General features: G+C 46.6%; 1 protein-coding gene and 1 pseudogene across 1 annotated transcript in view; both read left to right on the forward strand.

Annotated features, from left to right (window-relative positions):
* The window catches only part of LOC129131393 (ceramide synthase 4-like), a 40,085-nt gene extending 33,669 nt beyond the window's left edge, over positions 1-6,416 (forward strand). The window contains exons 7-11 of the mRNA XM_077191444.1: positions 930-1,022; positions 1,642-1,770; positions 2,019-2,125; positions 2,458-2,614; positions 5,270-6,416. Coding sequence (XP_077047559.1) covers positions 930-1,022; positions 1,642-1,770; positions 2,019-2,125; positions 2,458-2,614; positions 5,270-5,461 — 678 coding nt within the window. The 3' untranslated portion in view covers positions 5,462-6,416. The remainder of the gene's footprint in view (positions 1-929; positions 1,023-1,641; positions 1,771-2,018; positions 2,126-2,457; positions 2,615-5,269) is intronic.
* Positions 6,417-10,463: 4,047 nt separating this feature from the next.
* On the forward strand, positions 10,464-25,507 carry LOC129131392 (ceramide synthase 4-like; annotated as a pseudogene).
* Positions 25,508-25,685: the final 178 nt, after the last annotated feature.

Consider the following 25,685-nt stretch of genomic DNA (forward strand, 5'->3'; position numbering starts at 1 on the left):
AACATGGGAGAGGAACAACTCTGCAGACACCAAGGTCAGTGGAGAAGGAGGGATAGGAGGTGCTCCAGGGACCAGAGCTGAGGTTCCTCTGCAGGCTGTGCTGAGGACCAGGGTGAAGCAGCTGTGCCCCTGCAGCCCCTGGGGATCCATGGGGATGCAGAGGTCCACCCACAGCCTGTGGAAGAGGAGCCCACACCAGAGTAGAGGGATGCCTGAGAGGAGGCTGTGACCCTGTGGGAGGCCCATGGAGAGAGGAGCCCTGCTCCTGTGCTGCAGCAGCCTATCCTTGAGGGACTGCACCCCATGGAAGAGTGACCCATGCCGCAGCAGTTTGGGAAAGACTGTTCTCCATGGGACGAACTTATGTTGTGCCAGTTCACAGAGAGCTGTTGCCTGTGGGCTGGACTCACACTGGAGAAGTTAATGAAGAACTGCTTCCCATGGGAGGGACCCCACAGCACAGCAGGGAAACCATTCCTCTCCCTGAGCAGCAGGAGAAGCCATGGGTGATGAACTGACCATAACCCCCATTCCCTTGTCCTTGCATCACTGGTGTTTGAGGTAGAGCTGGGAAGGAGGGAGGGGCAGGGGGAAAGGTGTTTCTAAGGGTTTATTTCACTTCTCATGATCATGCTCTGATTTTGTCAGCAATTAACTTAATTCATATCTCTAATTAGAGGCTGCTTTGCCCATGACTATATTTGATGAGCAATCTGTCCTGGTCCTTGTCCCAACTCATGAACCTTTTGTTATATTTTCTCTCCTCTGTCTAGCTGTGCAGGGAAGTGACAGAGTGGCTTTGGTGGCTGCCTGGCATCCAGTCAGCATCAACCCACTACAGTTGTCTTTTGCCTTGGAAGGAGTTTTCACTTGCAGCCCTTGCACTAATGTATCTGATGGGTGTTTCCCTGTCTCTCCCTCTCTCACAGCCTCTCCAACCCTCCCTGTTCTGGTACTACATGCTGGAGCTCTCCTTCTACTGGTCACTGGTCTTCACCTTGCCCTTTGATGTGAAGAGGAAGGTGAGTGGCAGTCTCAGGGGAGAATCAAGTACAAACAGGACTCAAGCTGAACACTTAGGAGAGTGATCTCGAAGAGCATGTGTATAGTGACAGTCAAGGTTTTGTGGCAGTCTCTCCTTGCTCATTCGCAGGAATTTTCATTACCACTCATTGGAAGTGGAGAACACTAGCCCTGATATAGAAAGGTGCAAAGTACTGCAGAGTTCTCAATCCAAACTTAAAATCCAAATATAAAAATTGCTCTTTTGTAAGTCTTCTAGACTGCACTGATCATAGAGACAGGAAAAGAGGTGGTTCTCTGCCAGTAAAGCTGCTTGTGTTCCTGGTGCCAGTGTCCCAACAGACAGGGTGCAGCATCAGGCCATGGCTGGTGGAGGGAAAGAATGTTCTTTGTTGTGAGATCCTCAGTTTACACCATGAGCTCTTCATTCCTGGGTCTCTTGGTTGCCTACATTTCTAGAATACATTTAGTAAAATAATTATGTGGGTAGGACTTTGTAGAGGGAGGTTTCTTAGTCACTAGGTAGAGAGATATCATTGCTACCTGCAGGCACCACATTTAGACTGGAGCAGGAGGTACATTATGCATTTTATTCTCTGCTGTTCCCCTTCTCATCAGGATTTCAAGGAGCAGATAGTCCATCATGCTGCAACCATCTTCCTGATCAGTTTTTCATACTGTGCCAACTACATCCGCATTGGGACACTGGTGATGGTGATTCATGATGCTTCTGATTGCTTCCTAGAGGTGAGCCAGGCAGAGCCTAATCAGCAATGGTGCTCTTCAGTCACAGAATGTCCTTCTGTCTAACACAGGCCAAGCACTGGGGTGTTCCACCTCTGCTGCTCTGCTGACCCAGCCAAGGGTGCCCAGCTGAGAGCTGGGCAGAGCTGTGGTTACCTGCATGCAGATTGTGTCATACATGTCTCATTAACCCCCTGGAGTGTGTGCAGATGCTGTCTTGGCTGCTGTTTAATTGTTCTTTTTCCTTCCAGCCAACTAAGATATTCAATTACATGAAGTGGAAAAGAACTTGTGACAGCCTCTTTATGATCTTCTCAGCTGTCTTCCTGATCAGCCGCCTGGTCATTTACCCCTACACGTGAGTCTGCTCAGTGAGGGGACATGGAGGAGCTGCCTCCTGAGAGACAGGAGGATTATCTGGGGGCTGCAGCCTTTGGTTTTTGTCCTGGAGCATGGGTTCCTCCCCTTTGCACCTGCCTTGGGGTAAAACGGCTGCTCTTTGGGTTCATAGAGCAGTCCTGGAGCCCTGGCTCCATCCCGTGTACTTCAGGTGGGGAACTGAGAACTGGGATAGGTATAGATGGAAGTGGCTGATCTGAAACTTCCTCTGTGACTACAAATTTCTGGGGCTTAATTGTGGCCCTGTTAACAACATGCTTTCCCTGCACTGCAATCCCCTCTGTTTTGCAGAGTGCTTTATAACACCTACTATTACTCCATGGAGATATTCCAGCCCTTCTTTGGATACTACTTTGTGAATGTTCTCCTGATGATTCTGCAGCTGCTCCATGTCTTCTGGTCCTGCCTAATTATTCACATGGTCTACAAGTTCATCCTCCAGGGCACGGTATGCATCAGTTTGTACTGTCCTTTACATCACATGGGGAGGGAGGGTCCACCTGGACTGCTTGAGAATACAGGGGTCCATCTGGCATGGATTCCTTATTGTTCTATTGAAATTATACATGCATATTTCCAACAGTGAGGTAGAAGGAAACTCAGTTGTATTAGGGAAAGTTGACCAAAAATTTTTTTATGAATCACTACAATATTGGTTCCACTTCTGATGCTTATATTCAAGAAAAATATGGATTGGACTCCAGGAGAGATGTCTGTGAACAATGCCAGTGACATCTGAGTAAAAATCCCAACACTTTGTGCAGTGTGATTTGCATTTGTAACGAGACTAAGAAATCAAGGAAGAGGAAATTGTCATGACTGGTGAGGTCAGTGCAAAAGTGTTTCCCTTATTGTACAGGATTTTTGATTACAATTGTGTTATGGTGCTGTAGATTTCACACAGTAGGTATTTCTGTCTAAACCAGCTGCCTGGGCTCTTCTTCCAGCAGTGGAAGGCAACAGGCATGCCCAAATTAGATCCATTCCATACTTCACCTGGCAGTGCTGCTCAACAGACACAAAGCAATCAGAGATGAGTATCTGAGCTCCAGCTGTATAAACTGAAATGGAATGCATCCCGCATCTCACTCTTTCTGGCCTGTAGTATTTGCTGTGCAACCAAAGTGCTGCTCAGTATGTTCCCAAAATCAAAGCCATGACTGGCCACATGCCAAGGATAAAGTCCAAAGGTGACCAGTCATTGCCTTGTGGGAAGTGACCTCAGAGCCCAGGATGATTTGTTTTATTAGTATCCAACTGAAGAATTCTGTCTTACAGGAACTGAGAGCAACCATTAAAGGCTCTTCTTTATCCTGATTGTCCCCATTTTATTTACCTGCCTTCCCTTAAAGTAGCACAGAGCAAATTACTAGCAGATCAGGAAACAGGGCCGGAAATGAAGATACAACTGAATACAGCCTTTTACTGTTTTCCTAGTTTTTGTATGGGCTGAATTACCACTGCAGTTACTGTCACGTAAAATGATGGGGTAATAAATAGTCTTATTAGAAAGTAAAGAACCATCAGGGAAGAAAATCCTGAAGCATATCCAGAATTTTTCCTATTTTATCTAAAATGGATATGCCAGATTTTATATAAAATATATTTGAAAACTTTCTGTACTGAGCAGTAAAAAGCAGAAAAGAATTGTCCTAAACAGATCCATTTCAATGACAATATTTAGTAGCCCAAAGCAATATCAGCAAGAATACAGGACATTCTCTCTTTGAGAGCTACAAAACTTTTGCTGCAATCAGTTCATGTTCTTCTTGCAGGCCTTTCTGGTCTCCACAATTTTCCTCTCTGGCTACAGAATAATCTTTGAATAATCTTTACCACCTTCTCACATGATGTTTCCTAATCCCAAGTAATTAGTACTCAGCCTAGATACTGAAGTACAAGTTTCATTCCCTCATAGAGGGAGGAGCTTTATAGTTCCTTTGGGAATCTTGCCAGATTTAAGGCCTCAGCCACATTCTCTGGCTATAAATGGATATATTTAGAAATATTGACTATTATTTGTCCTTATGCTGCAGGTCCAGACTCCTGCATATTTCCTGATCTGTCAGTTCCAGAGTGATCTAAGGTGCAGGTTGTTCACAGCAGATCCTATCTCCCACCCATATTGTCCTTGGAGGCAGAGTGAATTCAGTGCAAATTTAGATTTTTAAAAATCCTGTCTGCATCTGGTTGTAGTGATCTCGGAAAGAGCATGAGCTGAAATAGAGTTCTCAGTATGATTTGGGAGATCTCAAGAAGAATGGACAGCCATAAATGGAGACTAAATTTCTGGGCAGCACCTGATTTTCCCCTGAGCAGTTTCTAAAGCTGAGGTCACAGAAGGGGTTTGCAGCTTTCCCTCTGTCCAACAAGGAGTGTGACACTGTGAATTTGTCCCCAATATTGGCATCTTATATAGCAGAGTAGAGACAGCCTGAGAAGCCAGGAAGTGCTGAGCTGCTTTTTTCTAAGCTGTCATTTTATCCCATTATTTCTTTTTTGCCTTCCTTTTAAGGCAGATAATTAAATACTTAGAAGTGGATTACAGGTCTCTCAGTCAATAAGCAGCAAGAGGAAAAACCTGACCATAAACCTGAATGCAGTCAGAGTGGAGTGGCTTTGTGTTGAGCCTTTGGGAAGCATGTTTCCAGCCTGTCCCGAGTGTTGTCAGCCTGCAGCCACCCAGGCATGTAGGCAGAAAGCTCCTTGTCCCTTTTGGAAAGTGTAAATGAGCTTGACTAACTGCCTCCCCCATCCTTCTCCCTCGTGCCGATGACCAGGGCAGCAACGTGGATCTCCTCAGGCTCTCCACAGTTGTCCTCAGTCCTGGGCATTTGTGGTTTTGCTCTGCTTCACAGCCTGTAATTCCTAATTTCAGGAATTATGTGTATCAGGAATGTGTATCAGGGTCACAGATGAGATTCCAGTGAGACTGAAAGCAAAGAGGCAGGGAGAATCTGCTCCCAAGGGTAATGTGAAAGCTGAAGGGACCCTGTGCTGAGTGGCTGAGGCAGCAGGTGCATGGTCAGCCTGTGGCTCAGCCATCACTGCTGCTTGTGCAACTGCTGTGTTTATCTGGCTTCTCACTCACCTGCCTTTGTAGATGGAAAAGGACATGAGAAGTGACACAGAAGAAAGTGACAAGGATGAAGAAAGAGATAAAATTAGAGAAAAGGAGAAAAATGGGATCACGTGTTTCAGCAACGTCACAAGCAATGGTTACATCCAGAGGAACGGATCTGAGCCCCTGGACAACAGAGCCCACCGTGCCAATGGCCATGCCAAGGAAAGATAGCTGCTGTCCTGTGCTGCTGGCCTGGCCTCCAGCAACCCCAGGCCACCATCTGTAGAAACAGTTTTGCTCACTGTGTAGATAACCTGGAGTGCAATTGCAGTATTGTAGCTGAATTCCTGCTTCCCATAAACCAAAGTGTTTATAGCCAGTGGATATTTGAAGGAAGTTTTTTGTCTTCCTTCAGTAAAAGCTTACTATAGGTTGTAGCCTCAAAACAGATAGCAAGGGATCAAAGTGGTTTGACTTGTATTAAGACTGTACCATAATTGTTGTCAAATGTGTTAATCTTGAAAAATACTTTAAAAATAAGACGGTGGGTAACTCTGGCAGTGTCAAGTTTTACCCACCTAATGTTTGATAGGAATCTGTTTAGCCTGGATCAGCCTCTGGAGGCCCTGGCCTATTGCCAGTAATTATTATGGCCGACGAGTAACAAATCTTATCACTGGGATACCTCTTCTGAGAAAACAGGTGCCCTGTATACACTCAAAAAATTAAAACTGAGTATAGTGAAATGAAAGCTTTTGGAAAGGCATAAGATAAAACATGCTCTTCTCAAAGGAAGTACTCTTTGTGCCAGTGACCAGTTTTGTAATGTGTGGATCTCAGTCCCTACTTACTGCCCCTAAGCTCCAAAGCCCAGGCTGGAGGAGTACCCACAATCACATTGGAAGAGCTGGGAGTACCACAAATCACATTGGAAGAGCTGGGAAGTCCAGACAGCTGTTTCTCAACACTTAGGAGTTGGACTCAATGATCCTTGTGGGTCCCTTCCAACACATAAAATTCTGTAATTCTGTGATAATTGAAAGTTGGAAGCACATGTTGTGTGTGCTGTGATCTGAGCGTATGGTCCCACCTCTCTGCAGGTGCTGTGCTCAGGAGGGATATTGAAATGCTACATCATTTTGTACTACTGAATGTAAATGTTCTTTATAAATTACTTTTAAAGGTTTGATCGTCTGGTCTCTTTTCTACTTCTTTACCCACCAGGAGGTAAACCTGGCTGGCTGCACCTTACAGGTGGATGTGTGATGAGGGAGACCCGTGTGGGTGCCATTGCCAAGGGGAAGATGCTGCCTGCACAGGACACACAGCCACACTGAGCCATGCCAGTAAAGACCTGCAGCTGCCACGTTTGTCTCCTGTTAGTAAGACTGTGTTTGGCCCTGTAACAAGGGACAACTTGGAACACCCCTACACTAGACTTAGGGGCAGGCCAGGTTACTTGGTACTGCCAGGACAATGGCAAGTCCAAGATGGCAACACTGGGGAAGTGCTTTGGCCTTGCAAGAGTAGGAGGAGAGAAATTAATATCTATTCTTCTTTTTTTCTGAGGTTTTAGGAGGCTAGGAAAGCTCCCTGTTGTAAAATCACATCACCTCTCCTCCTAGGAGCAGAATTCTTCCCAGAGTCTGCATAATGCCCAGTGGAGCCAGTGTATGTTAATGCCTGCTGGATTTGACCCTCAGGGCTTTGTTGTGTCCTTGAAGATTGAGATAAGCTTGTTAGGAGGCAAATCTGGTTTTTATGAAAGATACATCAAGGATACAGGAGAGCTGTTGGATTTGAGCAAGAATTACTGAGTGCTGCCTTTAGCTGAGCATAACAGTCATGAGTCATTGAGGCAGATCAGCTGATGAATTTGTTTTCTTGCCATCAACTTGCTAAGGCTTGAAGAAGCATTCAGCTCTCTCCCTGCTCCTCCACCTTCTCTCTTTATGTTTGCTCGAGGGCTGGGAAGCTTCTGAGTAGTGTGACAGTGTTTAAGACTTTAGTGTATCCATCCCCTTCTCTCTTCACACATGGGGCATCACAGCTCCCCCCACAGAACAACTGTTATAGAAAACTTGCAGCTAGTCTGTCACTTGTCTGCTGAGAAACCCAGCAGAGCATATCATGGAACCACCAAATCCATTAGATTGGGGAAGGCCTCTGAGATCATCAAGTACAGCCTGTGACCAGTCACCACTTTGTCAAACAGAGCAGAGTCCAATCACTTCTTAATTACTTCCAGGGACGGAGACTCCACCACCTCCCTGGGCAACCCATTCCAATGTTTAACAACCCCTTCCATGAAAAAATTCTTCTTGATGTCCAACCCATACCTCTCCTGGCATGGCTTGAGTCCACTTCCTCTGCTCCTGTCACCCTAATTCCTACCTGGCTGCATCCTCCTGTTAGGGAGTTGTAGAGAGAAGATCACCCTGAGCCTCCTTTTCTCCAGGCTGAGCCCCCCCAGCTCCCTCAGCTTCTCCTCAAAGGACTCACTCTCTAATGGAGAGTTCTGTTTCCAGATGGAGCACTGGGCACCAAGCAGGGCCTGACTCTCTTTTCCCCATACTTTTATCCCCCATATGCACTGATGAGATGTGCATCACACAGTGTGTGCCCGCATAATGTTAGTGAGCAGCTGTGGGCGATGAGGCATCCAGCTCCAGGTGAGCCATGAGAAAAAGAGCATATATAGATGCTTCCAGGCTGCTATGAGGTGGGTGAGTCAAGGCTGCCACAGTGTGGCCCTCAGGCTGCTCTAGCCCAAAATTATGGCTGACGTGAATCTGCTGTCCAATCGTGGACATCTGCTGCCATTTTGGATCTTGTTTTAAGAATAATTTGGCACGGTTGTTTCCTTCTTCCTGCACACAGTAAATTTCAAAGATCTCCATTATCATGTTATTTCACATTATTTCATTCAGAAATGTATGCCCAAGGGAACCTTTTCTTGGATGGCTGCACTTGGAACAGCATTGCTTTTCTCATTCTCACAGGTACAGCAGACACAGTGCCTGCAAATAAAGACAAGGCCTTGTTCAAAAAGCTGAAGTCATGTCTAAACAAGGGAAGGGACCTATAACTTTGTCAGATGAATGTAAGCAGGCCAAGAAATATCCTGAGAAACAACTTGAAAGGCAATATGAAACATTGACAAGATGGCTGGATTCAGAAATGATGGTGGCAGACAGCAGCAACACAGGGATAGGTCAGGCTAGAGCCAAGAAATGCAGTGAGCTGCCCTGTGTGGCTCCCCAGCTGAGGGAGAGAGGGTTCAATACCTGACATCTCACTGAGAACATATTGCAAGAGGATCCACTTCAGGCCAACAGGGGAGAAAATGTCACCTAGCACACAGATTACCTGAGTAACAGCAAACCTTCAAACCCACTGGCAGGAGGAAATTTGCACTTAAAGGAGTTCAACTACCAACTGTGGAATGCTGTTCTTTGTTTCAAATCATCTTGTTATCAGAAAAATTTAAGAAGGTTCCAGTGGGAATGTAAGAAACTTCAGCCTTCTGTAGTCTGACATGAAGACTGGTCAGAGCAGTAGATAGTATTATATGTGATAGAATGTTGTGTTATTATGCTCCCCCGGTTTAAGCTGGAATGTTCTGTTACCCCCTTTTTCTGTATAATGGTTCTGTCTGGAATTCCCCCTCTTTCCCAGTTATCTGTCCATCACCAGTTACCTTGGAAACTCGCGCCCTTTCTGTCACCCCCAAATGCCCCCCTTTTATCCAGAAACTTCGGTGGTATACATGGAATTATTGGACCGGGGACTGGGGTCCCACCTTTGAGCTCTCTCGGTTGGCTCCCCGCTCTGTCACTCTGAAAAGCCCGCGCTCACGGTGGGCTCCCATTCGCTGCCCGTCTGAGCTCTCCCCCTCCCGTTTCTCCTATATAACACGTGTATTCCCTCCCCCTACCGCCCTTCGATCCGGCGGCTTCCCCTGGGTGTTACTCCGCGTTCTGGAATAAAACCTGGACTAGTCCCGGTCGGAGGGACACTCTGCCATCCTTGTCTGTTGGTGCCGTGCCTTTTTATCCGCCTCTGGCAGAGCTGAACGCCGAGCCAGCGCGTCCCTGACGACGGAGCGGCTCCCGCGCACCGAGCCGCGAAACCGCGCACCCTCCCTGCCGCTCCGTCTGCTACCGGGCAAAGACGGCGGCGCAGGCGGGATTTTTAAAGTCACGGTTACCGCAATAGAATTTTTGGAAATAGATGTGAACATAATAGGAAAGAGTCCCCACAGGGCGGGGGGTCTGTGGGGAAGTTGTCTCACTCTGCTGGAATTACCCCAAAGAATTGGTGAGCACATCTAGTGGAGAGAACCTGCACCCTGCTCAGCTTTGCAAAGGCATTCAGAAAGGTCCCTCACCAGCCTGATGAGGAAACCCACCTGAGCTGACTATGAGAGACCAACACTGGTCATTTGCAACTCTATATCGGTGCAGGTGCCCCCAAAAAGGGGGAGGGAAAGACAAAGCAAAATCAGCTGATAATGAAGGTTCTTCATGATGGTGTTGCAGGCTGTCTGCTGCAGTTCACAGCACTGAGAGACTGACAGAACACAGGTGAAGCTGAGTGGAGCAGAGGAAGGTGGTGCAGGAGAAAGGGTGTCCTGAAGTTCTGGTCTGTGTGTGAGCACTCCAGAACTGCTCTGGGGAGCAGTGCCTCAGCTTTGTGCTCAGTACATGAGGATTCAAAATGCAAAGAGGATATGGGATGTCACTGGCCAGGATGAAGGAACCAAAACTGGGACTGCTGGGGCCTTGAAGATGCCAGAAGATTTTAATGGATGTAGACAGTCTCCCCTGGGACCTCCATCCACACCCTCTGCTGGGTGTCAGAGCTGATTAAGAGATGAGGGCTTTGCAGAATGAGAGGGAAAGAGGGAGCAAAAGAGATGACTCTGCTGATAGTGTCACCAGGTAGGTGTCACCTGTGAAACAGAGTGAAATTGAAATCAGCCACCTCCTTGACACCCTCTAAGTTACTCTTGTGTACTAGGACATCTTGCCTGACCTTCAAGCTCACAGACATGTCAAAACAAATGATGATATTTCAACTGGTCTGACATACTCATGGGATTGAGCAAGAGATTGGGACAGTGAGTGATGAGCTGTTGAGTTGGGAATCCTGATTTAGTGAGCTTTATGCCTTACTAATACCTGCTTGCTGCAGGCAGCCACTGGTTTCTGTGCCCACCATCTTGACCAGAATGGGAGTGTCAGAGGGGTCCTGGCACCATGAATACTGCCTGCCACCTGGAGCTATCTGGGAAGACTTGAAGGGGTCTGCAGACATACAGTACCCACAGCCTCAGCACCTCCTGCTCTGCATCCCTGGTGCCCCATTATTGATCTTTGATGCATCTTTGAAAGGTGAGTGCAGCACCTCTGGTTTCTCCTGTGCTGATTGCCACCAGTTTTGCAGGGCTGCTCCAGAATAATCCTTGCCTGCCTCCTGACCACTACAAAGTGCACTTGGGATTGTCCCCAAGAATTATGAATCTCTCTGCTTTTCATACCATATGGTATTTGTATGGTATGGCAGCTCTTTCCCCTGCTCTCCCTCTCTGCGGTACCTGTAGTTGTGAAAAGACAAGTCAATCTCTCAGTCACACCTTAGCTGTGGGTGGGTCCCTCTGGAGACAGTCCAAGACAGATAAGGCAGCTTGCAGCACAGATAAGGGATTTACTGGGTATGTCAGTGCTGGAAGCCCCTAGCTGAGCCAGGGTTCAGCCTGATCCTCGAGGATGCTCCTGAAGGTGCTATGTGAGCTCCCTACCCCAGAGCTCCTAGGGCTGCCGTGGGACCTCTTTGCTCACACCACTCTTTGCCCAGCTCTGCCTCACTTTCTCCTCCTGACACCAGAGAACCCCAGTTCTGCCAGGGGTGATGATCCACTCCAGGGTCCCAGCTGCAGGCTTGTCACCCCCAGGGAGCCTGAGGACTGGTTAGCACCTTCCCAGAACTTGTCTGTGGAAATGAGGCAGATCCACATTGCTCATCCCATGAGATGGATTCAGAGAGGGCTTTGAGACCCTTTTTCAGGAACAAGGACTGACATGTGGGGAGGTGCAGATCAGACCTCATGCTCAGAAAATTGGAAGCTGGTCAGTTAAAGCAGGGCTGTGTGCCCCTGTGGGCAGAACTGCCAGTATGCTTCCCACCAGGCACAGCAGGACTCCAGGGGGGGAAAAGGGGAGGACATGAAGTATCAAAGCTGTGGTCAGCAAACCTGCCCTAAGCTGGGACAGAGGGTCTCTCCTGGAGGAGGCAGGGAGCATTGACCCATCTGCCCCAAGTGCTGGCTCCTGCCTGCAGTGCACAGCCATGTAAGAAGATGAGGCAGATGAGGGCTGTAGGAAGAGCCAGAGTTAATTCCAGGGTCATCAGGTCTTCCCTCAAAGAAGGGAAGGCATGTTGCACCTGCTTGGCTTCCTAGAAACAACATGATTTAGGACACAATGCCTCCCACTAGAGCTTTGCTGGGGTTTCCTGCAGGAACCAGCATATTCCCATGTGTTCTGTCCTTGGCTCCTGCTGCAGACAGTGGTCAGGTACCCTAGACGGGACACTCAGACACTTGCAGACTGTTTTTGTAGCATCCTCTGGACTGCTCAGGAGCGCAGTAAGGAGGGCCAGCATATACTCCAACACAGAGGCATGCTCTGTGTCCTATTGCCTCAGCAAAATTAATTATTGCTTATTTAGCCATCGTTACTGTTGTCTCCACTCCACCTTTGCTTTGGTGCTTTGGTGCCATTGTGCTTATGAAGAAAGAGCATTGACCTAGCAGAGGTACCAAGCCCTGAGTGTGCACTGGAGCAGCATTGGGAGCCTTGGGCTGTACCCTGAGCCCAGGTGTGGGAGCACTCTGCTGGTGCTGGGGCTCTACATCCAGCACAGAGCACGGCACTGGCAGCATCTTCCTGTTGGCTGACCTTGCCTGCCGGTGTGGGCACACGGGTCCTCTCCTGCCAGAGCTCCTTCCTCTTACAGAGCCCTGACTCTGCCCTTGGGCAGGGCACGGGGGTGAGCGACAAGCAAAGGCCCGAAGTTCAGACCAATGCCACACTGGAAGGCTCCTACATTCTGCTGGGCAGAACCCCAAAGAAGGTGAGTGTCTCCTGTGTCCCACTGTCCCAAAAGCCCAGGCAAGCAACACCTTCTCTCTGTCCCCAGGCCAGGCCAACCAGCCTCACAAGCCAGGCAGTTGCTGTTTGCCACCCTTCAGGGAAGAGATGTACCAGCAGATATTGCAGCAGCTTCCAACATGTTCAGCAGCTGCAATCCCAGCACCCCTGACCTGCTGCGTGTCAAACACAGCAGCTGCTGTGACAGCTGCTGGCTGTGGCAGGAAGGCAGCCACCACCCCTTTGGGTAGAGTCTATTAAGGCTGCTTATTTTTGGCAGAACTCCAAGTCCTTCAGAATCACAGAATCATTTAAGTTGGAAAAGCTCTCTGAGATCATGAAGTCCAGCCATTCTCCCAGCGCTGCCAAGGCCACCAGCATGTCCCCATGTACCACATCTATCTGTATTTTATATCTCTTCAAGAACGGGGACTCCACCACAGTCCTGGGCAGCCTGTGCCAGGGCTTGAAGTTTTTCCAATCTAAACCTCTCCTGGAACAACTAGAGGCCATTTCATCTTGTTCTACTTCTGCCAGGGAGTTGTAGAGAGCGAGAAGGTCTCCTCTGAGCCTCCTTTTCTCCAGGCTGAGCCCCCCCAGCTCCCTCAGCTGCTCCTTATCAGCCTTGTGCTCCAGACCCTTCCCCAGCTCTGCTCCCTTCTCTGGACATGCTCCAGCCCTTCAGTGACCTTCTTGGGGTGAAGGGCCAAAAACTGACCCCAGGACTTGATGTGGGGCCTCACCAGTGCCTAACACAGAGGGACAGTCACTGCCCTGGTCCTGCAGCCACACTGTGGCTGGTACAGGCCAGGTGCCATTGGCCTTCTTGGCCACCTGGGCACACCTGGGCTCACGTTCAGCCACTATTGACCAGCACCCCCAGGTCCTTCTCCACCAGGCAGCTTTCCAGCCACTCTACCCCAAACCTGGATTGTCCCATGGGGTTCTTGTGACCCAAGGGCAGGGCCCGGCCCTTTGCCTTGTTGGCCTTGGCCCATTGATCCAGCCTGTCAAATTGCCTCTGCAGAGCATTCCTGCCCTCCAGCAAATCAACATGCCACCCAGCTTGGTGTCATCTGTGAAATGACTGAAGGTGTCCTTGATCTCCTCGTCCAGATCATCGATGAAAATATTAAATGTGACTGGCCTCAAAACTGAGCCCTGGGGGAAACCACTGGTCACCGGTCTCCAGCTGGATTTAGCTTCATCCACCACCAGTCTCTGGGCCTGGATCATGACTCACACTGATGCATTGATTTTAAAAAATAATTTACTGTAATCATGATGAAGCTTTGTCAGATTAATTATAAAATGCTCATGAGCTCATCTTTACATTAATTTTAATCACAGTTTATAAACCTTAACTCTTGTCATTGTTATGTTTGCCCAATTATCCCATCATAAAAAAAAACAAACAATATTTTAGGTAGCAACAATTTTAATTGAATAGTTTAGAAAATATATATTGACAATATAATTTGATAAAAAATAAGGGATAATTTGGTTCCAATATTAGCACATAAGCAAAGGATAACTGCGGGATACGGAGTGCAGGGCTCTGGACCCTTGCCACCTCACGTACAAGCTTGCCAAATGAAGATTCCCCCCTTTTATGCCATGTGTCAATGTCATCTCCTCCCATTTTTGATTCATCACACTTCTACCTCCGCCCTCCTCACCACCTTTACCGCACATGCTCCACCACTCGTTTTGGTGGTCGCACCAGTCTTTGGAGGTCGTTTTTGATGAAGGCCTCTCCTCTTCCTCGATGTCCTTTAATTCACCTTTGGGTTACACCTGTGCACCAAGCCAGTACAATGTAAGCCAAGACTAACATATTACTACATTTAAGCATCAAAGCAATAAATCTCTTATAGTTGGCATTTTCCTGGGACCTAACCAGATTTCCCTTTCTTTCTGTTAATTTTTAGTAACTGTTATCTCTTGTTATTTTCTCCTGTCCTTGAACATCTGCAGGAAGGGGGGAGTGGGGGGGGGGGGTGGGGTGGAACCCCTCCTCTCCCTTTCTTTCTTGGCATTACAACTTTTAACTGTTTTATTTCCAAATATTAATTACTGCATCAATATTGATTACTGTTTCAATTTTGTCAGCACGAATCATACCTATTTAGCACATCATGTTATTTGGAATTCATGAAGAAAATGAGAATGATAGAATTGATGCCTTTGAGCCTGTGACTGCCACTTCAACAGCTGAATGGTTTACTGACATTATGGAGTGAACCATGTGTCTATTTCTTTATCTTTCCAAGTTGAAACTTCTTTTATCTTCAGCTTTTATCAATAGCTGATAATTATAAGCCAAAATTGTATCAGAGATGAAAATAAATGTATTTGGACTTTTATAGCCAGACATTACATCCCATTGTGTACAGGTGACAAAATTTAACCAGGGAGAGGCTGTGCTTACTTCTGAACCTGCATTTAGGTATGTCTGAATTGGAGTTTTAAAATGGCCAAAACAATCTGGGAGTTCACAAATGCAAACAGAGTTGATACAATTTTTTCAAAGAAAGGTATACTTTGGGCAGAGGTAGACAGGCAGAAGCAGGCCCTCCTCCTCCCTCACAGGGAATGAGAGCCCTCAAAAGGTTCAGTCCTTTCTCCCTGCTCTGTTTTCCGGGAGGAGCTGGTTGCACTGGCCAAGCAAAGTGACCTGCCTGTCAGAAAGTGGAGACCTGGTTCAGGACCAGCGGGCCCAGGACCACCCCAGGTTGATGAAGAAGTTCTGTGAGGCCAGATAGTTGGGTTAGATTTTGGTGATGGAGACCTCCAGCAGGCCTGCACATCATCAACATCCTCTGTCCTGTCCTTACCCCAAACCCACTCCCAGGGAGCTGCTGTGGCTGCGAGCAGAGCCTCTGTCCCATGAGGGGAGGTCCCCTTACTGCACACAGAGCCACACTGCAGCACTGCCAGCTTCCCATATTTACCTTTGAAAAGTTAAATTTGCCTCAACAGAGTCTACTGGCCTTGATGGAGAACAGGTTTAAATCTCAAAATCCCTCAGAGGGATTTTGAACACAAAAGCCGCTTGTAAAATGTGTTAAACTTATTTTCAAAGGTGATTTTGATACAAAATTAAAATTTTAAGATCTTGTCAGCATGGATGGTTGGACAGAAAATGAATCCGTGAAGTGCAGTTAGGAGGCAGTGCAAGCCATGAAAGAGGGAGGTTAAAACTGAACAACCCAAGAAAGCACCAAAATCTTGACAGCTTTCCTTTTCCCTAAGTTGTTTGCTCTCTTATATTAAATCTTCCTGCATATCTTAGTAATGCATGGAGTCATGGTGGAGAGAGGAGTCACCAAGTGTCTTGATCAAGAGAATCAAGTCATCTCTGGTTCTCACCTTGAGGTTTAATGCTATATGTACATAAAGACCCCCATCAGGTAAGAGATCTACTCCTCTTCCCCCTCTAAAAAAGAAATTATTCTGTGCTTGAATCATGTTATTATGTTTAAAAAAATACACTCTCCACCTGAAAGCTTGTGCATTGCTTCCTACTGCAGCATTTCTGAAGAAACTTATAAATGCTCCAGTATTCCTGTGCCATAACTGAGAAAAATTTGTTGCCTTCCACTGTCTGGGGTGTATAAGCATCTGATAGGTGATCTACAAACATCCACACAACAAAAGGAGACAGGGAGAGTCATCTTGGTAGTCTTTAGCACTGATGGAATGCCCAAGGAATCTGGGCAAAGGGTGGATCTCAGCAGAGCCTGGCTGGGCAGGGAATACCCTGAAGCACATGCTTCCATGTGCCAGGAGAGCTGAGATTCTGCAAATCTCTGTCCACACAAGCACAGGTTCCCCTGTGGGCATCCTGGGCACAGCCTGGGGAGCTATTTCAACTCTGGAGGAGGTCTTAATTCCTTGTTTTCTGTTTTAGTTGGAGATTTACATTTTATTTCACCTCATTCTTCTCTGGACTGGCTCTTCTGTATGATGTAAGCATGTGAACAGGGTCATGCTGTGAAGTGACACCTTTCAAGGGCTCTTTGTTCATTGCAAATGAGGCTGATGGTCCCACGCCACTTTAAAGAGCCCATCCAAAGACGATGGGTGGTCATGACTGTGGGTGCAAAGCCAAAGAAGGACAAATTCAGGGGTATGGAGCAGAATCATCCCCAATCCTGAATCAGAAGTTCCCTTCTCCCTGGATGGAGCTGGCTAGCTGTCAGTGATGTCACTCTGCTGTTCTTGTCTTAGATCCTGGTGTAAGTGCTCCCCACAGATACCTACACACAGTTCCTGCATCTCAGACAAGAGCAGACCCTGTCCTGACTGTGGCTGCTGCCCACTGCTCCAAAGACTTTCCCTATGACATCTTGTACATTCACTAATGATAAATGCATTTTGCCAACCAGTTTCTCCAAACCTCAGAGCCAGATTGGATCTAGCATGGGTACATTGAGTCCTTGCAATACCTCTTCCCATGGTCTTCATGTGTCATTAAAAGGCACTGGGTTCTTACTGCTGCCTTCTCTATGCACAGAAGCCCTGGTTTTGGAACCACACCAAGTGCTGGTTGAAATTTCCACAACAGGTGAGCAGCACATACATGGAATCACAAGATAATTCATATTGGAAGAGAGATAAGAATGATTCTTGTCCAACCTCCTGCTTGCAGAACTTAGCTGTGAGATCAGATCAGGTTACCTAAGGCTTTTCCCAGTTTCGTTTTTCCAGTTTACTTTCGAAAACCTTCAAGTATGGAGACAGCACCACCTTGTGACAAAAAGCTTTATACTCATACCTCACTATATCCACCTGTCTTATTTCAATACTCCTCTGGTCTCTCATCCTTACATTATGCATTATGCAAACAGTTTGACACCTGCTTGATGAGCTCCTCACATGTGCTCCCACATGACAGCCCATGGAGAGCTCTGCTCAGAGCAGGCACCTCTTCTCACTTTCTCTGTCACCCAAGACTTTTTGGAAGTGGCTGTCTGTGCCACAAAAGGTGGTCAGGACATCTGACACTTCAAAGCAGGAATAAAGACGAGGTGTCTGAGCCTCTGAAGAGGGGAGACTCCAGCTGCTCCCAGTTCAGTCGCAGACAGACCAGGGCTAGTCCTGGCTTTGGACTTGTCAGTACATCAGCAAACAGTTAAGTCAGTGGGAACAGGAAAATTTAGGCATGACCAGCACCTGCTCTCCCAAACATGGGTTGAATGAAGAGGAAGACTCTTCCCCTCTCCTGAACCCAGGCCTAGGCAGGGCTGTCACACTGCCTGTCACTTGTCTTACAGCCTCCACCACCCATATTGGGCTGGTTCCACCTCCTGGAGCTCTCCTTCTACTGCTCACTGGTGGCCACCCTGCCCTTGCATGTGAAGAGGAAGGTGATTGACCACAGCACAACCACAACCAGATGGTTCAGTCAGCCCCCTATGCCCCTGCCCCACTGTCAGCTCCCTGGGGGTGCAAAGGAGAAGGCACAAATGCTGCTGTGAAGCCCCTTGTGCATGGGAACCCCTTCAGCTCTCAGAGCACCCTGCACTGGGCCCTGCTCGTGTGTGGCATGGCCTTCCTGTCTGCCAGGCTGGGCAAGTGCTGGGGGCCCAGGGCTGGTCAAGGGACAGCACTGGGTGAACATCACAGCCTGTCCCAGCTCTCAGGTGCTGCCTGCACCACAGGGCTGTGCCCCCCGATGGGAGGGACCTGGCCTGCCCTGCCCTGATGAGGGTCCTGTAAATGTATGTATGACTTTTGCAGCACAGTCAGCTGAAGAAGCACAGGCAATTGAAGAGCTCCTCCATTATAGCCAATGGGTAGGACCTGCCCCAGGCCAAGGGCAATCTGCTGTCATTACAAAAGGCCTTCAATACACAGAGGAGGCATCTGGAAGAAAATATGGGGTATTAAGAAACCAATGTTGGAAGGGCAGATTGATTCACGAAAACTTTAAAAAGTCCATCTTACAGCATGTTTGCACCTACATATGTCTCATGGGTATTTATCTGGGTTTCCATAATCTGGGCATAAAGGACAAAATCCTCTTCTTGAGATTGTGCAGGACCTCAGAGAGCTGTAGTGTGGTGGGGAGCACTGATGATTTGTGGAGATGTTTGACACATCCTAGTGAAGCAGCAGTGTGCAGGATCAGATGCCGCCAGGGCAAGGTAAGACTGACAATCTCTCCTCTCATGACAGGACTTTAAAGAACAGATTGTCCACCACATCGCCACCATCACTTTGACCTTTGTCTCCTACTGTGACAATATGATATGGTTTGGGATGGTAGTCATGCTGGTCCATGATGCCTCTGGTTATATTTTAGAGGGGTGTTACCCTCACCTGGAAATCATGGAATCACAGGATGGTTTCGGGTAGGAAAGGACATTAAGGCCCATCTCATTCCACCCCCCTGCCATGGGCAGGGACACTTTCCACTAGATCAGATTTCTCCAAAACCTATTCAACCTACCCCAAGGATGGGGCAACCTCAGCTTCTCTGGCCAACCTGTGCCAGGTTGGCAATTATTTACCCTCTGAGTAAATAATTTCTCCCTAACATCTAATCTAAATCTCTCCGAGTTTAAAACTGTTGCCTGTGTAAAAAGTCGCTGTCCCAGTTGCAGGCCTGTGCTCATGCCTGTGGGCAGCCCTGGCAGCTGTGCACATTGCTACACATGACACATGTCAATGCAGTGCCCATGAGTGGGACACGTGAGTTGGTGACAGAGCAATTAGGAAGTACTTGTTCTGCTGCTCTTGGGGAAAGGTAATTGGATACAAAGAGACTAGGACACATCCCTACAAGCCTGGTCATCCTTGCAGGATGTGGGAAATCCCTCAGCCCCTAGATGGAAAACACAGGCACAAGGGACATACAGAAATTTGTTTCTCTACTGCTTGCCAGGATACTCCATTACCTGGAATACAAGTGGGTCTGTGAAGCAGTATTCAATGGTTTTGCTGTGGTTTTCATCATCTCCTGGCTTGTCGTTTTCCCATTAATGTGAATACATTTTGATGTCCTCTGTACATGGGTGTTATGCGTTGTTAGAGTTCCTGGATACGTGACCCTCCATGCTGTGGGAGGAAAGGCAGAGAACAGAACACTACAAGTTCAAAAATTAATTCAACTGGAACAGAAGAACACACAGGGAAAAAAAAAAAAGCCCTAGGGTTTTAACTATATTAATGAACTAATTCTACTAATTAATCTAGAGCCACTGCCTCTGCTCCTCTTTTCCCACTCCTAATGTTATAAACACTGGTTCCTATTAGAGAGAGAAGGTGCAAACCATACTGGTTAGAATTTCCCAAGAAATTCTTAACAGACAAAAAAAGCCTTAAAGCTCAAGGTCTACTAAGATACAATTAGTATAGAAAAAAAAAAACCAGCACAGTAAATTTAAAGTTACCCACCATGGATCTGAAATAAAACAAGAAAATCATGAGGCATTCAGGGCATGCTGGGAGGGCAATGGCAATGGTTCCTCCAGAAGCCACACACAGGTACCAGCCTTGGAGAATGGCTTTTGGATACACACATCTGGCAGCCCTTCCAGCCTTTAACTGGGCTGAAGTTGTTCTTTTTTCTTTACCTTTGCCAAGCTGCCTGGAAAAGCTGATAGTGACTAACTTCCCATAAACTTATTCCACAACACTAGCATTATAGTCTAATCTTTCTGTTTTCTTTCAAACCAAACATTTCATTTGTTACACCAAGAAGAATTTTAAAAATAGGGCATGCTATACACACAGAACGGGATAAGTCTCTGTTGCTGTCCTTTGTCCCTACTCTTGCTGCATACCACCACTGAAGATGCTGAGTTTTGAACTTTGGTCATGTTGCCATTTAGTCTGGATGCCTATGAGGCTGACTTTGCATGACAAGTCCCACATTCTGGTTGTTATAAGTAAAAGTTATGTTAAAGTAGGGTATAGTTCAATTATATTGTATTAATTATGTTATATTAATTGTATTATGTTAAGAGTGGGCAGGGGGTTATTAGAATGTTCTAGGAGAAGGGTCCAGGTTTGGTGGAAGGGTGGTCTGCCGGGGCAAGGCGAGGTCGAAGAGGGATTGGATGGAAGATCTGACCAATCATTCGAAGCCCTGCAGAAATGATTGGTCCAGAATGAACGGTGTTAAAGACCAATGAGAAGCCTGGAAATGGACCAATCACCATGTGGATCAAAAATGGACCAATCCTGGACTCAAAGGGGGCTATAAATGGAGGAAGTTCGGGTGAATCAGGGTTCTTTTTGGAAACTTGCTTGGTGCAGAGGTTCTGGTGCACTTGGGATAGCGCACTGTTCTGTTTTTGGCTTGCTGTGTGGGTGCTTGGGCTTATCCTAGGTACTCCGTTCCTTGCAGCTATTTTAATAAACGAGAACCTGTTTCTCCAGAGACAGTTTGGCCTCGTTCATATTCATAACACGGTGGTCATATGTCTGCCTTAGAGAGAAAAGCACTAAAAGCTTGAGGCAACTTTCCTGAGAACAAGCACAACTTAAGTTGTCTCCACTACTAAGTGTGAAGTCCCAGAATCCCAAACTGCTGTACCATAGTGTAAGGACAAAGAAGGTAAGAGGTGTCCTGGATCAGACTAAGGGTCCCCTGAGATCAGTACGTCTCAGCACCAACAGCAAGCAGCAGAGGTCGAGGAAGGCAAGTGCAGAGCAAATACATGCTCTGTCCAACAAGGTTTCCCAGCATACAATATATTCATATCATAGGTAATTTGTGGAGGAAGACATACTAGCAACTCATCATTTCTCTCCTGTGCTGAACTGCTCTCTGTCCTGTCTGCTTTCCATTTCCAACCCAGTGCTGTCCTCTTTTCTGTTCTCATCACTGAGGATACCGACTTTCTGTGACTTTTGTTAAAAATAATGCTGTGCCTAGCTGGTCATCTGTACCCTTAACTCTTCCCTAACTTAATTTTAAAAAGCCATTATCTTTTTATTTAAGTGAGGTCTCCTTATGGTTTCACTTTTCCCCATTGTTCCTCTTAGGATTTAGTTTAGGAGAAATGTTGCCAGTTCCTGTCTCTTCTAAGGGAGCATTGCAGGTGTCTGATAACTGACCTGTTTGCAAAGCCTATTGCATTGCTGGTGATTTTAATACAGAGCTTCAGCAGGTCCTCTGAGACTTGCTTTGTGAGAGCTGGGCACAGCGTGAAGCCTGGTGGTGCCATCCTGGTTCAGCTCAGCTCTGCCCTGGGAACACCTCAGCCAAGTCATTCTGCAGAAAGACACTTGATCCTTGTAAGTCTGAAGATACTTAACCTGCTTTCTTTACTCTTGTGTCTTCTGATTTGCCTCTCCCTCTCTTTCCCACAGTGTACATTATTATTTCATTACAAAAGTTTGGTTGTTCCCCATAAGCTGTCTCATACATGCTTTCCTGGTGATCCTATAGTTGTTACACATTTTCTGGTCCTGTGTGATCATCCAGATGATCTTCAATGTCATCCTCTGTGCTGAGGTATGAAAAGTCTTTGTCTCCTTTGTGCCACCAATGCTCATGAGAGAATGTGAGGTTCAGGGTGACTCCTACTTGCCTGCAGGAAGGAAGGAGAGAAATGAGATTGCCCCACAAACAGCTAACAGCTTCTTAAGGCATATGTTGGGAGCTGTATGGATACCTTATCTCACAAAGATCAGAGCAGGAGCTCACTTCTAGCTTGCAGCTATGTTCTAGTGACATGGGAGCCATCCACAGACCTTTCTCCTCACCGCCTAATGGCTTCTCAGGATGTAGTATCAGAGAACTGCAACCTGTTGGTATGTCCAAAGAGGAGTAAGGAAGGAGCAAACAGGTAAGCCTGGCAGATAGCACACTGTGTATTTGCATCTCTGAGTTTTGGGTGCCTTCCACAGGCTCTTGGTTCATGCCAGAGTTTGTATAGGGATCACTGGGACAAATGTCATCAGAGAGGGCAGCTCCCTAGCCTGCCTTGCTAACAGAGGGAGATGACATTGAGGGAGCATCTGAGAAGACTTCGTGAAAGCTTTGAGGACATGGGGTGAGAAAAAACCTCTCCGCCATGTTGGTGCTATGCCTTCAACTTCCTTGAGTTACCCCTTCATCAAAGCTAAATTACAAGAAAAATCAGTTTTTCTGAGGAAATGATGGAGGACACCCTACTAGTTGGAAAACAAACCTGTGGGAACTTCCAAGTAAGAACTACAATTTAATAGGAAAATTAAAATAAAAGCAGAAAACACTGGCTTAAACTGACAGTCAGGATACAACCTGACACACTATTAGTCGGGGTGGTGGTGGCAGTCCCATTAAATGGTGGCTGCAGTCCTCTTTTAGTGATAGATGGGGTTCTGTTGAAGTGCTGATCCCGTAGAAAGGTCTGGTCTTCCTCTGAAGGTCCAGGGAGGTTATGAAGCTCTTCTCCTCTTGGAATCCAGTAGGTAAGGCTCCTCATGGTGTTCCAAACTCAGATTATACCCGGGTAGAAATGCTTGGTTCCTCCCCATGGGTGGAGCATTGCACAGTGAGATGATGTAATTTTTGAGTCATGCAGTGAGACTCGATGGCCCGTTGGCAGAAGATATCCCCAGGAGGTGTTATCAGGGCTGAGTCATGGAAGAGATAAAGAACACGGCCCTGCCTGTTTTAAACAGTTTATGAAGATGGTGATAGAATACATACTTTTGGTTACATCTTACATTGTAGCCTGAGACAGACACGCTCATGGATTGTAGACAATAGCAAAAGAAGGAGTCCAGTGCATATGCTTGCTGGACAAATCTCTGTTGGCTTTCACAGCTTCAACAGTAATACATTGCATAGGAAAATATGCTGAACAACTATATGTAGAATAAATACAAACTTATTTTCAGGAAATCATATTACAAGACACATTATCAGGGTGAGAAAAATTGGGTGAAACCATAATAGAGTTAACACCTGTCAGTTTAAGTCAATCTCCCAAGGCAGGGACAATGAGGCACTGGCTTTAATGACATGATCACACCTCTTTTATTTTAGCTGCCACGTTAGGCCCCGAGGGCAGTGAATGAATACAGGACTAGTCTTCTTAAATACAATTTAAACTTTCTTTTCTTCAGAAAAGACAAGATGCCAGAAGGGACACCAAAGAGAGTGACAAGAGCAAGGAGAGGATCTGGCAAAGAACAAAGAATAACACGGGGCTTGCTGCAAAACACCAGGATCCAGGCAGTGCTTGGAATGCAGGAAGGCTGAACAGGAGTTGGGAGAGAGGCTGGGCAGGGCTTCACTGCAGTGTGCCTGAGGCCTAGGTGGTGAATTTCATCACATCTATAGGCAGTTAAGTCACTTCAGGAGTTGTTTCCTATAATTCTTCTATTAGGATTATTCTTTTACTACTACTCTATAGCCTTTAATCCAGGAAGAAAAGGGTATACTAGCCAAAGACCCACTGTATAAAGAGAAGAGGGGTTGAACAAGCTGCTGAAGATATGACTCCTATCTGTGATTATCTGAAAGCCTTCCCAAAAGGTTCATGAGATAATAAACTAAAACTGGGGAAGATTTAACCAATTTGCAGTTTCAAAAGACAGTGGCATTCATTGCCAGCCACCCCACGAAAGGACTTGCGTGTGAAAGGTACTGGTTTGAATGGCAAATAAGTTTTCACTTGGGAAGTATAAAATGGTCAGGCTCTGGGATAAACCATTTCTGCAGCTAAGGCCAGGTTAAATTATACAAGCTGTATTTTCTGTATGAATTATTCAAAATAGCTCTAATGTCTAAAAGATTTTGCTTACTGCATGTCCACTCAGGGAAAAGTCTCCTAAAATGGAAAGGAACTAAATTCTTCCAAAGGCACTTTTTTCCATCAGAAATTATACATAATAAATGAAAGCTTTCTATATGGATGTAATAATTTTGTTGAGATTTCATTTTTAAAATTGGAAAATAGGAGCATTACAACACTATCATTTTAACTGGATAGCTTAGGAGTTGGATGATGCTTCATCTTATAATTTCTTGCATAAGTTCTAATTTTCAGAATTTAGCATAACAATAAATTTTAAGTAAATGTAAAAATTAATTACACCAAAAAAGTCTGTTTTATGTACATTTTGCCTGAAATCTTTTCACACTAGCAGACCATATGTCAGTAGGAAAATCTTTGAAGCTTGCTGGCAGCCTGACATCATGTAACTCAAACAATGAACCAGCTTTCACTTGAAGGACTCTGGAATTTGGATCTGCAGGCTGCAATGCTGGAAGGCAGGCAGTCACCCTCTCTCATGGAACATCAGCCTTGAGCAGGATGTCACCTCATCCCCACTAGCTGCCCTTTGGTGAGGTGAAAGACCCTTCATGGGGATCCCTGTGTAAGGGTTTGCCCATGAATTAATGTACCTTCTCCCTTCAAGTACGATACTTTCTTTAAAAGCTCCAAATGACACATGAGAATTTCATCATTCAAAAGACTTATACAGTCTCCAGGGCACAACTGGCCTCTGGGCCCAGAGAACAGGCCCAGCCTTGGCTGCTGCAGCCCCATCATGGGACCCCCAGCTCTGGGAGGGAGCTGGCAAGGAGAGGAAGCCAAACCAGACCCAGAGGGCTCCATGGCTGCAGGCCTGCTGTCCTGACAGAGCTGTCACAGTGGCAGGATTGCTTTTCACCAACACCGCTCAGTTTTTAAGGCCTCTCCCCTTCTCTGGAGATGATAATAACTCAGCTCAGGAGCTCTCTTGCTGTGTCACATCAGAGAACAGACTGACAGCACAGGTGACAGCAGTGCTTGCAGTGCAGCCTCCCAGCTCGCATCTGTTGCACCAGTGGGGCTGTCACTCTCTCCCTCTCCACACTTGGGAGGCCCGAGTGCCCTCGGAGATCAATCCCTACCACCCTAAGGCCATAGTTCTGCCCAGGAAATGCTCTTTGTCATACACAGTCTTTAATTACAGCCATGTGCAGGACCCTGCCTTGCAACTTCATTTTAGTGCTTTGGGATGGGCATTTTTATTCTGAGTCTCTGCAGCTGTGAACCCAAAGACAACTAAGGAAACTGAAGCTAGATTCTTAAGACTCAGTGTGCAGAAGTTTGTCATCACATACCTGAATCCATAAGTCCAGAACAGTCTCCCTCCTTCTGTGGTGCTCTTCAGCCTTGACTAAAGATAATTTTAGCCATAATTAACCTGTGAAACTTGCTTATTTCAGGCTAAAATGGTACTGGATATTAAGTATGGCTTGACAGCAATTGCTGTTTGGGTTTTTGGCTCTGTCTACAGCACTATGGGCTTATAATCCTGCTGAAGATTCCCTTGACACCCATTTGATTATTTAAATCCTA

Source organism: Agelaius phoeniceus, chromosome 29 (genome assembly GCF_051311805.1).
Source record: "Agelaius phoeniceus isolate bAgePho1 chromosome 29, bAgePho1.hap1, whole genome shotgun sequence".
In the NCBI taxonomy this organism is placed as follows: domain Eukaryota; kingdom Metazoa; phylum Chordata; class Aves; order Passeriformes; family Icteridae; genus Agelaius; species Agelaius phoeniceus.